Raw genomic sequence first — 14175 nt, 5'->3', positions numbered from 1 at the left:
CTAAATTTCGGAAATCGTAATGAAATCACTTTCAGTTCACGAAATGACACCGCGTGAATACTATAGACACTGTTCAATTTTGATCCATAATGAATTACACGAATTTTCTAACACTTGAGAACAAAAACAGCTGGCTGGTCCCAACGCGTGTTTTTTTCACAATTTACATTTCACAATCACATCAACAAAACCTCACACATACGCAATTTAATTATATTGTGTATCTATGTTTTATAAACAGAAGGTACACACATTCACAAAAGGGATATTGCCAACATTGAGAATTAAAAACCGATAGTAACGGAAAAATTCGATTTAGATCGGTTATAACCTGTATAAGTATAATTGTTAGAATTGTGTATTAATTTGAATATCAATTGTATAATTATGAAGTACCTACTCATTACTTTTTCTATCAGACAACGAAAGCGGAAAATAATTAAAATATGGTCAGGTTTAAAACTGCTGTTAGGACCAAAACCAAACCTTACTCGTGATGTCCTTTAGAAAATATTATACAATGGATGTGATGTGATGACAATTATTATTATTACAAATAAATAATAGATGTGGGTATATATTTCTTATAACGGATCTTAGACCATTTAGGAACCTGCAAAGACACCACGGTCTAAATACCATAGTTGCCTACTGTACTTGCCTTTCTTTCTTTCATAAAATGAGGAAGGCCTGTCTGTCCATGCTCTCGTTTCAGCTGAGTGTTGTGTTATAGCATAGGAACAATTACTTTAAAAGTTAAAAAGCTAAAACGACAGTGGAGTTTTTGAAATCAGTGGTATATTCTACTTTTCAACCGTAATCGCACGTAGGTACCCGCTAAATAACAATAACAAAATGGATCGTTACACTTCTATAAAATTCTCAGAAGTTAGTTTCAAAGTTAAAAGAAAGCAAAGAAAGCAGAAATTAAGGATGGGTATATACATTAATCACATTTTTATAATGGTAAAAGTAAAATAAAAAAAAAACTTCACAGCGGGGCTAAACAAGCATTTCAGCCTCTAGGGGCTAAAGTAATTTTGTTTTTTTTTTAATTCTTGTCTGTTACGAGTACTAGCCAAGTACTAGCCTACTATAAAACGGAGGAGGTTTTATTCGAAAATAGAATCATTTTAAGTAAGGCCCTGATTGTTTTGAAAAATAAATAAAAAACTTTAAATTGGAATGAAATGCAGTGTTCTTGTCTGTGAAATGCGATCATTTTTTTATTTAGTTTTATTGAGTTGCGAATAGAGCGAGATTTGAAGACATGGGACATACTGTACGGTGTAATTAATACCTTTGCCTTTTTCTCATGTAAAAGAAAAATTAAAATTAAAAAGCGAGAATTTAAAAAACAATTGGCGTGAATAATAGACACTTGATTTTTTTAAGAAATTCATTGTAAATTTGTGACCGTAACTTACATATTTTTCAACGTTAATTGTTATTGTTGTCTTCATCTAGTGAGAATGGTGATCCTAATTTGGAGATGGATGAAATTTTCAATCTGTTACCATCAAGTCGTGACGCATTTACTTAAATACCTACCTATACTACAGCCTTTCTTGATTTTTAATACTGTTTACCAACAAACAAATTAAAAACGAGCGTATAAATCACTAGTCATTTCACACCTACTAATAATTATAATTAACTTCTTCTTAAATAAAATAAAATAAATTTGATTAATCAGCTTAGAACAATTAGATATGGTTAATATGTTTATATAACCATTAATAAACAAACTATACAAAATTTTAAATAATTAAGTTATGAAATTACATGCGTCTTCTACCTTCATTTCTAATTTCTTTGTTGGTAAACAGTACTCGTCAAGAAAGGCTGTAGTATAGGTAAAGTAGAGAAAACAACAACGAATGGATTCACTTACGAAGGGAGTTTTTTAAACTACTATCTCCCACGTTTACCTCACATACTCATTATTCATCTTCACAGTAGTCGGAAATTATGTTACCGGGTAAAAGCATCTCCCTTAATATCCAAAATTGTAGACTTTGTACATTTAATTTTCAATTATTATAAATAGTACTAAACTATTTTAATTTCTCGCAATCGTAGTGAAAAGCAGAGTGTAACACGTGGGGCTAAACCCTCAGACCAATTATTGTATAGGACCTGCCTCGCTAGACGTTACTTTTCTGTCAAAGTATATGATCAACGATCTAATGTGATTATAAAAACCGTCTCTATGGAATCGATGTTAAATAGTTGTAATCGTGTTCGTCGGTTAAAGAGCTCCGTAAAAATACCTTTTTGTGTAATTGAATTGGGTAAAAAACGGGCAAAAACTTATAGTTTAGTATAAGATATATACAAAATGTCAGCTCGTTTTCATCAGAAAATGACAGACAATTTTGCTCGTGACTATGAGTGCGATACAGGTCCTTCTATAATTGGTCTGAGGGCTAAACCCATTACAAACTCGGTTTCTATTTAGCAGCCCTCGCCTTACATCTCGGGCCCTAAAAATACCTCGTATATAATGGGTCTTTTTAGCCCCTTGTATAATTATATATATTCTTGTCTATCCCATAGTGTGTATTGCTATCAGTATTATCAGTATCACTGCACTTAACCTGAAACGCACTTGGCCGGTTTTATTTATCATGATGGAAACTGGAAAGACTTTCTTACTTAAATATCGTTAATTTACCTAAATTCATGGGTGTCTGTGGGTTTTTAATGTCAATTTTTTTATTATCAAGTTAAATATATTTATACAAAATAAACAAAAAAGATTGCATTACAACCTTGTTACAACGATAATTTAATAATGTCAAACAAACTATCATTTTATTTTACAAGTAATCGTTTAAGTCTTTATTCATGTCATAGGCCATATCACTATTGTTTTGATTTGCGTTGAAAAAGTCTTCCTCATTTGATAAACAAAGTTTTTTTAAAATGTCTGATGGAGACGGTATACTTTTTTCATTTCCTGGTATGGAATCAATTAACTCGTCGATGTTAGATATTATGTCGATAGTTTTTTCATCATGTGGCGCATTGGTCGGTAATGCCGCAGAATAATTAGAGCATGTCGCATTACTTTCTCCAAAGGCTTCAGAAAGTATTGTGAAGTTTTCAGATTCCATGTCTTCCAAAGATAATTGTGCGCCAGTTCTAACTAGTTCAGCGTTGACTTCAGATATTTCTGGATATTTTGCGTTTTCAAATTTATCATCATGAGATTCAGTCACATTGCTGTTTGGATTCATATTATCATTAGTTTCTTTTTTCTTTTTAAGTTTTTCAACAAAATCTCCCATTCGCCTCACAACTGTGCCTGGTGGCTGAACTTGACATTTGTGAGTTCTCTGTGAGACCTGAAATTAAAATAAAAGTGTTTTTATATAAAATAGTAGGTACATAAATTAATAAATAATTTACTTAATCAATTTCGCTTAAGTAAAATGTTGGTCTATTCTAATTAATAATATTTGTCATGATGTCACATTAAATTATTTTTATAATCAATTAAATTTCAGTTTCGAAGTCATAGATACTCTCGAAGTATTATACTCATGTTTGGCATGGCAATATGTTAGCTGGAGCTATAATAATAAAGTAGCTGACAAAAGCTATCTATGTACCTACCTATAATGTGAATCTATAACACGTACAAACTTTGGGATATATACACATTTAAAAAAGAAGAAATCTTACTTTGTATCTAAAACTTTTGTTGCAAGCTGTACACTTATAAGGCATAGCACCAGTATGTATACGTCTGTGGACTAGATAAGAAACTCTTTGCCGGAAACATTTTCCTGGAAAGAAAATAGAATTATATTTTCGCATTAAGCACGAAGCTACGACTGACACACTTAATATTAATATCTTAACTGTCAGACTAGTCAGCCTACTGGAGGACAAGGCGCTTCCCTTGTGTATGAGAGTGAGAGTTATGGAGAATGAAGTGGCGTGGGAGAGAGGGAGTCAAAACAACCTTACTGTAACAACGAGGGCTGGAGTTGCAGAGAGTGATAAAGTTCGACTAGTAACAATCACTATGAAATGATAACCGATTTAAATAGTTTAACGGTTTTTTAAGGTGTTGGGATGTAACTCCACCGACTTTCGAATTCAAGGGAACTACTGAGAACATCTTGGAAGAAATACCGACTCGTGAACTAAAGATCCAAATAGGTTAACTACTGGACCAGCGACGCGGTAGCGTAGCTAACGGGTATAAATATCATACAGCAATACCTATGTATATACGACGGCCTCCGTGGCGCAGTAATATGCGCAGTAGGTTTACAACACGGAGGTCCTGGGTTCGATCTCCAGCTGGGCTGATTGAGGTTTTCTGAATTAGTCCAGGTCTAGCTGGTGGGGTTTCGGCCGTGGCTAGTTACCCTACAGGCAAAGACGTACCGCCAAGCGATTTAGCGTTCCAGCACAGTATACTCGTACATATGTACAATTTCCACTACGATGTCGTGTAGAAACCGATAGGGGTGTGGCTTTTCATCCTACTCCTATTAAGTTAGCCGGCTTCCATATTATATTGCACCATCACTTACCTTCAGGTGAGATTATTCAAGGGCTAACATGTAAAGAATAGAAAACAACCTTAGTTTCAGTCTGGTAGTTTATTGGAAACATGTCAACGGGTACCTAGGTACATTAATAATGAAATTGCAATGATAATATACAGGGAATGCTTTAATTGTAATTCGTTAAGTTTGCGATCCATTTGTTTTTAGTTTGTTGTGATTATAAGATCCAGGGTACGAGTTTTGATTTTTTCAGTCCTAACTCCTACCACCCTATAGTTACACCACCGTCCTACAGTATATTTATAGTTTTTCTTTTTCGGTAGGTACATACTTAATTATCAACTTACCACAAGTTTCACAAGCGAAGGGTTTCTCTCCAGTGTGTATCCGTTGGTGGTTGTGAAGAGTTGACAGTTCTTTAAAGGCTCTGCCACAAAAACTACAAGTATGTGGCTTTTCATCGTTGTGATATAGCAGGTGCTTATGATAAGACTGTTGGAATGTAAACGTCTTGTTACATTGAGTGCACGCATATGGAGTTTCTCCTGGAATACAAGTACAGACAGATCTATTTTCGGAAGATGTGGCTTTGGTTGTAATTGTAAGGTTTACACCTGTCTGGTGTTTGACAGACGCATTTGTGATAAACTAAAGGAGTGTTAAGCCACGGTTTGTAATTTGTTGGTAAACTGGTTTTATGCCACATGCATTTTCCGGTACCACTTTAATTAACGTAACAGTGTTTTAGATGTGCAGAAACCTTCAGTTTTCAAAACAGTGGTGTGTTTTCATTTTACTATTACATCCAAAGTCAAACCAACTTCGATGTAACTATAGCACAAAATAAATTTTAGCTTTAGCACTTTATTTGTTATTAACTAGTACTAACTAACTTTAAATAGTATTTTGTTAATTAAAAGCCTTCGTAGGTGTATGGTGAAATGGAAATAAGTTAGTACAATGAGAGTACATGTTATGTATTCAAAATGGCCATTATAAAGCGTTATTTTGACTAGGTAGGTTATTTAATTAATTTTATGGGCTAGATGACATAAAACCACTGACTGAATTTTGTTGATTTAGTTAATTAGCTTGAACTTAAAATATAAAGTTCTTATTTTTATCTACTCATTTTATTTACTAGAAACGAAGTTCAAACAAATTCTGTTTCTTCCAGTCTCAGTACCATGAATCTACTCGAACTTATTACAGAAATTATACCTTATATTATCTAGATATAAATGACTATGTTTGATTATAAATTTTTAATTGATTGTAAATCATGTCTCATTTAAGCAGATAATTTGAATTTGTATGGTATGAGAACAGCGTTGTTTATATTAATTTTATGACAATTTATCGGTTTAAGACATCTAATATATATAATTTGATGTTAAGTCAATTAGGTAAGTAGAAATATAGAGTGCTGATATTATTAATTTCAATTAATTCAAAAATAATGTGTAAGATTAGATTATCCTATACACTAACATTAATAATTTTAACCTGTATGAAGCCGTTTATGTTTCTTGAGGAAATACTTTGTTGTAAAACATTTTCTACAGACGTCGCATTGCCATTGTTTACCATCACGCCGGTCTAGATCGGCAGGCTTAACATCTGATAAGTGATTCCCATTTGTATCTTTATTTTCAGTGTCAATGTTCGTTTCAGAGTTGTTATTCGATGCGAACCCGTAATGCGCTACTCGTAAATGGACCATCAAAGAGCCTCGCATCTTGAAATTTTTTGAGCAAAGATGACAATCGTATCGAGTGATAGTGTGATGAGAATTGTCTTCAATATTATGTATCAAACACTTGTGCATTCTTAATATGTTAGCATCGACAAACTGGAGTCCACAAATATCACATTTATTGGTACTCGGCAGTATGGGTGTTTCAGTTTTTACAGCGGGTATATAAAGAGAGTTGTTGCTTTGAACGCTACCTTCTGCTTTGGGCGTTATATCTATAATCGGCATCGTGTTTAATGCTATAACAGGCAATTTTGGATATATTTTGACAAACTTCATTTGTGTATTAGGCGTAGGCGATGATGTTTTATTTTTAGATACCACAACTTTGGCCTTTTGCGGCTCCGACGGCGGTTTTTCCATTTGCTGAGGTACACTGCTTGTACAACATTTTTCATCACGTTGTTGTTGAGTACGTTGTTGTAGTGGTGCAATTTGAATGTGGCTGAACAAATGTATAGTCAGCTTGTCCAACCCCGAAACTTCTTCTTGACATATCGGACACAGAATATTATTGGTCGATACAAAAATCAATCTATCTTTCAGCGATTGCGCAGTATTAAAAACACCAGTATGTAAACAAATAGGACACGGCAAGGAGGCTGCGGTAGCACTCATAATAACAAGAATTACACAAAAAATGTGAAGACCGGTATTAGCAATATGCTACGGAGTTAGCGTGAAACTAACCTGCCCGCGAGTTATTTTTGGAGGATTGCGCGCTTATTCTTTTGGCGCCATTTCAAGAAATTTTACATCATAAACGATTTCAATGAAAGACGCTTGATCTTGGTAAAAGCACATGCAATTTATAATAACACCTTGTCGCCTCGAAAATTTACTAAGTCGGTAGCTTTATATACTACCTACTAATTAGGTAGTTAGTTAATAATGATAATTCACATTACAAATTTACCTCTATTAATATATGTACACCAATAATAATATAATCGTACACCATTTATGGCATTTCTAACATTATTTTAAAAAAGGGTTTGTACAAAGTTGAAATTTAGCATAAAATATAGACAGACAGACAGAAAAAAACAAGAAAAACAACATTTTTGGTTTCAGTATCGATACTTAATGTCCTCCAACAAAATATCATAAACTAGCAGACGCCCGCGACTTCGTCCGCGTGAAAATCGATACATTACATACATTTTCGACCCCGTCGCCCCTTCTATTTATATTTTCGTATGTTTTATATATAAAAATTACAAAACCACAACCCCCGGCCGAAGGCCGGTGTGCAATAAAGTGCGCGTTTTTTGTGCTTGGGTAAAATGCCCAGTCGTAGCCATCGTAGGAGGCCCTATCCAACCCCCGGCCGACGGCCGGCGTGCAATTAATTGTGTCTGCGTAAAATGCCCAGCCGTTGCCACGGTCGAAGACCCTGTCACAAACCCCCGGATTCAGCCGCGCGTTCCGTTTTTTGTGCTTGGGTAAAACGCCCAGCTGTAGTCACGGTCGAAGGCTGTATCACAAACTCCCGGCCGAAGGCCGGGCTCCAATAAAGTGCGCGGCTGAAGGCCGCGCGTTCTGTTTTTTGTGCATCGGTAAAATGCCCAGCCGTAGCCACGATCAGAGGCCATATTACAAACCCCCGGCCGAAGGCCGCGCTTTTTTTTTGCTTGGGTAAAATACCCAGCCGTAGTCATGGTCGAAGGCTGTATCATAAACTCCCGGCCGAAGGCCGCGCGATCCGTTTTTTGTGCTTGGGTAAAATGCCCAGCCGTAGTTACGGTCAAAGGCTGTATCACAAACTCCCGGCCGGAGGCCGTGCTCCAATAAAGTGCGCGGCCGAAGGCCGCGCGTTCTGTTTTTTGTGCATCGGTAAAATGCCCAGCCGTAGCCTCGATCAGAGGCCATATTACAAACCCCCGGCCGAAGGCCGCGCTTTTTTTTGTTTGGGTAAAATACCCAGCCGTAGTCACGGTCAAAGGCTGTATCATAAACTCCCGGCCGAAGGCCGGGCTTAAATACAGTGCGCGGCCGTAGGCCGCGCGTTCCATTTTTTGTGCTTGGGTAAAATGCCCGGCCGTAGTCACGGTCGCAGGCTCTATCATAAGCTCCCGGCTGAAGGCCGGGCTCCAATAAAGTGCGCGGCCGAAGGCCGCACGTTCTGTTTTTTGTGCATCGGTAAAATGCCCAGCCGTAGCCACGATCAGAGGCCATATTACAAACCCCCGGCCGAAGGCCGCGCTTTTTTTTGCTTGGGTAAAATACCCAGCCGTAGTCACGATCGAAGGCTGTATCATAAATCCCGGCCGAAGGCCGCGCGTTCCGATTGTTGTGCTTTGGTAAAATGCCCTGCCGTAGTCACGGTCAAAGGCCCTATCACAAATTCCCGGCCGAATGCCGGTCTATAATAAAGTTTAAAGCGCGTTTTTTGTGCTTGCGTAAATTGACCAGGAAAAAGGAAGACTTTTCGTACAAACTTTCAACCCCTATTTCACTCCCTTCTGATTTTATTTTCGCTATAAAAAGTATTCTATAACCTGCTCCGTGTTATGTTCTCAAACCGTGCTAAGTTTCATTTGAATTCATTCAGTAGTTTCAGTGTGATGCCTGGTCAACAAAAAATAGGGACAGATAGACAGATAAATAATAGAAAAAAAATGTTTTTGAATTCAGTATCGATTGTATAATGCCCTATGATATATTTTTTTTTTAAATTAATCAAAAAGTTCTGTAATTTGACCTGTTACAGTTTTATTATAAGTATAGAGTATAGATAAGTATTTAATAGCTATTCGTGCTCTTTTTATAGTAATAAATCTTGCTTATCGTTATACGATAAAAAGTAGACAATGTGACTATTTAAACACAAAAAGGATTATTCAGTTTGAACCTGAACTTTTAAGTAGTTCCTGAGATTAGTTTCGCGCGTTCAACCAAATAAACAAATTGGTCAGTTAAGTATAGAATATGTGCCTCAATATCGATATTACACAGTTTTAGTTGAAAACTCGTTTCTCCAAATAACGCCTGCGAATCAATTTGAGCTATCCGGTTTTTTCAAGATAACTTTTTTTCTATCTGTCCAATTTTAATGAAACAAAGCCTATATGTTGTCCTGAACTTTGCTTAATCTATAGTCTATTGTGATAAAATAGATTAAGCTAAATCCGCGTCAACAGAACCAGAGAATAGCGCGAACATACAGACAGAAGGACAGACAGACAGACAGACAGACGGACAGATAGACAGACAGACAGACAGACAGACAGGCAAGAAAATAAAAAAAAATATTTTTGTATTCTATTGCTCATTTCTAATCGCCCTAACTTGATTTTAGTTAAATTTGGTCAAAGTACAGACACTCGATTTCTACTCTTTTACTATAGTATAGATAGATAGATAGATATATGCTGTCGCGACATTTTTTGTAGAAAATGATGTGTTCTACAAAGTTGTCATACATTATTTTATTCTAACATCAATAGTTTTTGCAGCGCATGCTGGTAAAGAAAAACTTGGAGAAGGTTGAAAAGGTTTATTGTAAGTAAGGTTAGGTCCGATGACAAATTGGCAAGCTACAACCGTCTCGTGCGCGTGTTGGTTGAGAGTGAGGTCATTTCACGGTCGAGTGAATGACGCTGCTGTATTTGCAACCCCTTGGCCTTTTGAATAGCAATGACAATGCTTGAGGGAATTAGCAGACTTTTGGGAAGGCGCGAACACACGCCATGTACATCTTGGGTTACATTATTGGAGTTTCAGGAAGGATGCCTAATTTTTTTGAAAATAAAATATAGCCTATAGCCTTCCTCGATAAATGGGCTATCTATCACTAAAAGTATTTTTCAAATCGGACCAGTAGTTCCTGAGATTAGCGCGTTCAATCAAACAAACAAACAAACAAACAAACAAACAAACAAACAAACAAACTCTTCCGCTTTATAATATTAGTATAGATTAATACATAGGCAACTTTTTATCCTGAAACAATCCATGAATTCCAGAGATTTGCGAAAACCTAATGATTCTGATAGTACGAAAGTTTGTTACTCTTTCACGCCTCGGCTACTGAACCGAATCACCTGAAATATAAAGTAGAGATAGATTATAGTCTGGTTTAACACATATGCTTATCATCATGTCACCTCAAGGTTCCCGCGGGATTTGCGAAAAACTGAAAACGCGGACGAAGTCGCGGGCGTCTCTATTATTTAATAACAGAAAGCATACAAGAAAAACCGTTTTTCCAACACTTTTTCTGCTTTTTCTGCTTTTTCACTTTTAATGCTTAAACTTTTTCTAGTTCAATCAAATGATTGAACTAGAAAAAGTTTAAGCATTGAACGGAAGTTGCTTATTTAAGCAACTTCCGTTTCTGTTGCACTATTTGTGTCGTTTCACTTGTTACGTGTTAGGTCCTCATCCTAAACGCGGACACTTCGCTTCAAAAAGTCTGCCGCCGAATGTACTCGCAACTACATAGCGGTATTAGTAACAAACGGAAGGTAGTTTAATAATACGCACGGCGCACATGCGATGGCGCGAAGTGCAATCACAAAGCTTCAAAGCCTGTCTACACCTTCCCTCCCATACTCGTGCCCTCTTTTGTTCCCGATGTCCATGAGGGCGATGGAAAAAATTACGCCTAAATTCAAAATACCACAGACGCACAAACGAGTACAAACAAAATATGAAAGTGTTTAAAAATAAATTTCGCGTTTTAACGCTTACCGCTTTAACTACTTTTTTACTCAATTTTAAATTTATTTTTGGTGGGTAAAAGCTCCGAATCCTCTCATAAGTATCGATGTTCCTATAGTTTTGTTCCAGAGTAGTGTAAGACTACTCGTACAATAAATACAAACCCTTCGAAGCGATAGTTTAGAAAAGCTCGATGCAAAGAGGTTCCTTCGAAAGACCAGGCCTTCATACATAACTATAAATGTAGTGGTCAGTTACAGTGGCGTGCATAAGTTTTTAATGTGGGTAGGCAACGTACGACGTACAAATTGTACAAAATAAAAAATTATATCTTCAACTAGCGGACGCCCGCGACTTCGTCCACGTGAAAGTCGCTGTAAACTTTCAACTACCTACCTACCCTACCCCTATCCTACCCTACCCCTACCTTACCCTACCCTACTCTACCCCTACCCTACTCATTAAGGCTGCAGTTTAGTTTAGCAGGCTTTATTTATTCCCCCCCCCCCCCCCCCGCGAGTCGCGTCGAGCGCGGCAACCGTTACACAAAAATAATTCATATAGCATATGCACGCGCGATGGCTTAGCGTATTTCTTGTATAACTTTGGTGTTTCTTTACCGATTTTTATGATTCTTTTTTTATTGAATAGGTAATAATATTAACTTTTTTAGTTAGGGATGAGTGATGAGTGTTATAAATATAAGAGTAGACAAATTTAATTAGAAAGCTCCGAGCTGCTAAGCTATCGGGAGTTACATGTGCTATTGTGAGTCAACCATAAAAGATAGACATATATATGCTGTTGTGTTTTTATAGATAATTTTAAGGAAAACATTTCCGTCATACATGATTTCTATGTAGCTTTAACCATTAACGCTGTACACGCGACGGAAGCTTAAAAAATTGAGTAACTTCTCCCGTTTTCTCAACATTTCTCTTCACTGCTCTGCTCCTATTGATCGTAGCGTAATGAAAAGTATACTATAACCTGCCCAGGAGTATGTAGAATAATTGTACCAAGTTTCGTTAAAATCCGTCCAGTAGTTTTTGTTTCTATAAAGAACATACAGACAGACAGACAGACAGACAGACAGACAGACAGACAGACAGACAGACAGACAGACAAAAATTTTACTGATTGCATTTTTGGCATCAGTATCGATCACTAATCACCCCCTAATAGTTATTTTGGAAATATATTTCATGTACAGAATTGACCTCTCTACAGATTTATTATAAGTATAGATGTACAGAATTGGACCTGCTACAGTTTTATTATAAGTAGATTTAATCTATATTAAAATTACCAAGATGAATAATTTTATATTTTCATCTGATCAAAGGCTTTTGACAGTTTGGCGAGACTAACTTATACATTAAAGTCGTAATAAATTTTACATTATTAACTTACTATCTTAAATTTTGGTTTTTCTGTTGCATCACCATCACATAGTTTGAACATAAGGACATATTTTAATACAGTTTTCACAGATAACATCAACTCCTCACAGAGCAGGCTCTAGGCTTTTTTTAAATTTAAGTCGGACTATGCAACAAAGTTATCCCAATAAATCTCAAGTTCACGCAAGCAACACGGGAGTCCGCAAGCAATTCGGCGTAGTACTTCTGCCATTATTAGTAATATTTATTCTATGTATGTGAGGAAGGTTTAGAATACGTATTATAAGGGGTGTAAGACTGTCAGCTGATTAACTATTATAAAAAGACGTCTGGCATTTTAATAGATAAGTAGTTCTCTAATTAGATTTTTTTTATTACCAACAAACCACAAATTAAGTACAATGTATGATAGTGATATTATCTATACTTAGACAAACTGAGGGATACTCCTTTACTACCTACTATCGATAGTAGTCAATGGTAGTTAATGAGTATCTCGCAGTTTCACGCCTTTGAAACCTTCATAACTTTCATCATTACAAATTATTATAAGTTAACGTTCATTTTTGTCATTTGTTAATCAAATTTTAAAAGCAACGTCCACTTTGTTAGAGATTTTTAATAGGAAATAGAAATAGAAGTTCAAGATATTTATACTTTAGATATCTTGTACTTCTACTATACTAATATTTTATAGAGGAAACATTTGATTGTTTGTTTGTTTATATGTAATGTATAGGCTCCTAAACTACTGAACCGGTTTGAAAAAATCTTTCGCTGTTGGGAAGCTACACTATTCCAATGCTATAATTTATATTAAATTTTCAAAAAAAACCTTCCTAAAACTCCAAGAACGGCTGAACCGATTTGGATGAAAAATGAATTGGGGTAGGGTCGGAGGTAGCTTAGAATCTGGAGACAGACATAGGACACTTAGGGTAGAGGTAGGGTAGTACAAGGAGTAGAACTACCCTTCCCCTAGCACTACCCTATATAATATTAGGGGTAGAGATCGAGTAAGATAGGGGTAGGGTAGGATTGGGTAGTGGTTTGAGTGGGGTAGATTAGGTGTTGGGTGAGATTAGGTGATAGGGGTAGGGAATAAGTCAAAGCGAAGCTTGACCGGGTCCGTTCGTCACATATTGACCTTCAGACCCGATCTAAGAAGAGTGAACTCAGATCTAGTCCGAGTCCTTTGAAATCTATAGAACCCAACTGTGACAGAGTGAATGACGACGGAACTCGTCAATTTTCAAATTACATTTTTAATTAATAATTAAAATTATAATATACACATTTGTAACACCGATTATACATATTCTACGGCTAAATCGGTATAATTCTAAAAAAATATTTTACCTGTATTACCTGTCATTTTCTTTTATGTCAAGTGTTGGGTATTTGTTTTGTTTGTTTTGAATTGGTGATAGAAAGGCGGAAAGATTTTCAATTTGAATTTCGATTTAACAGACCTTAGTTACCATGTGTATTATTATTATAAAAGTTTATCTTTGATTGAATTTACTGTTAAAAAGAAAAAAAATAACAATGAGCGAGCAATCAGCTTTGGTGCCAAGATATATGACCCAACTTTTGGAAGAATTAGGATGGAACCAGGGTACAAGAATTCCCTTGGCCAATTCTGTAAATAACAATTTGGAATCTCTGCTAATTAACAGGTAACTTACATATCTGGCAATAAGCGTCGTTGACATTTTAGCTGAGTTATTTTTACTACCAATTTTCATCTTTAAATTGGAAACTGGTATGGAATCTAGTAGGACATAGGTATCTATACTTTTGGCTAAGCTCTAAGGGGATT

At 36.1% G+C, this 14175-nt stretch overlaps 1 protein-coding gene across 1 annotated transcript; it reads right to left on the bottom strand.

Moving 5' to 3' along the window:
- Positions 1-969: 969 nt before the first annotated feature.
- LOC112058413 (zinc finger protein 189) lies at positions 970-6990 on the bottom strand. The gene is made up of 4 exons (XM_024099221.2): positions 6036-6990; positions 4877-5074; positions 3691-3794; positions 970-3350 (listed from the first exon to the last, which is right to left on the bottom strand). The coding sequence occupies exons 1-4, from the start codon at positions 6901-6903 to the stop codon at positions 2823-2825; spliced, it is 1698 nt and encodes a 565-aa protein (XP_023954989.2). The 5' UTR covers positions 6904-6990; the 3' UTR covers positions 970-2822.
- Positions 6991-14175: the final 7185 nt, after the last annotated feature.

This window comes from Bicyclus anynana, unplaced genomic scaffold, assembly GCF_947172395.1.
Source record: "Bicyclus anynana unplaced genomic scaffold, ilBicAnyn1.1 scaffold_112, whole genome shotgun sequence".
In the NCBI taxonomy this organism is placed as follows: domain Eukaryota; kingdom Metazoa; phylum Arthropoda; class Insecta; order Lepidoptera; family Nymphalidae; genus Bicyclus; species Bicyclus anynana.
Note: the sequence above shows the minus strand (reverse complement) of the source record. Positions and strands in the feature narration are given on the sequence as shown.

Coding starts and splice junctions, on each gene's coding strand:
- LOC112058413 (XM_024099221.2), bottom strand. CDS start 6,903: ATGAGTGCTACCGCAGCCTCCTTGCCGTGTCCTATTTGTTTACATACT. Junction 5,075..6,035: donor ACATAAACGGCTTCATACAG/GTTAAAATTATT, acceptor CTTGTATTCCAG/GAGAAACTCCATATGCGTGC. Junction 3,351..3,690: donor ACAAAAGTTTTAGATACAAA/GTAAGATTTCTT, acceptor TTTTAATTTCAG/GTCTCACAGAGAACTCACAA.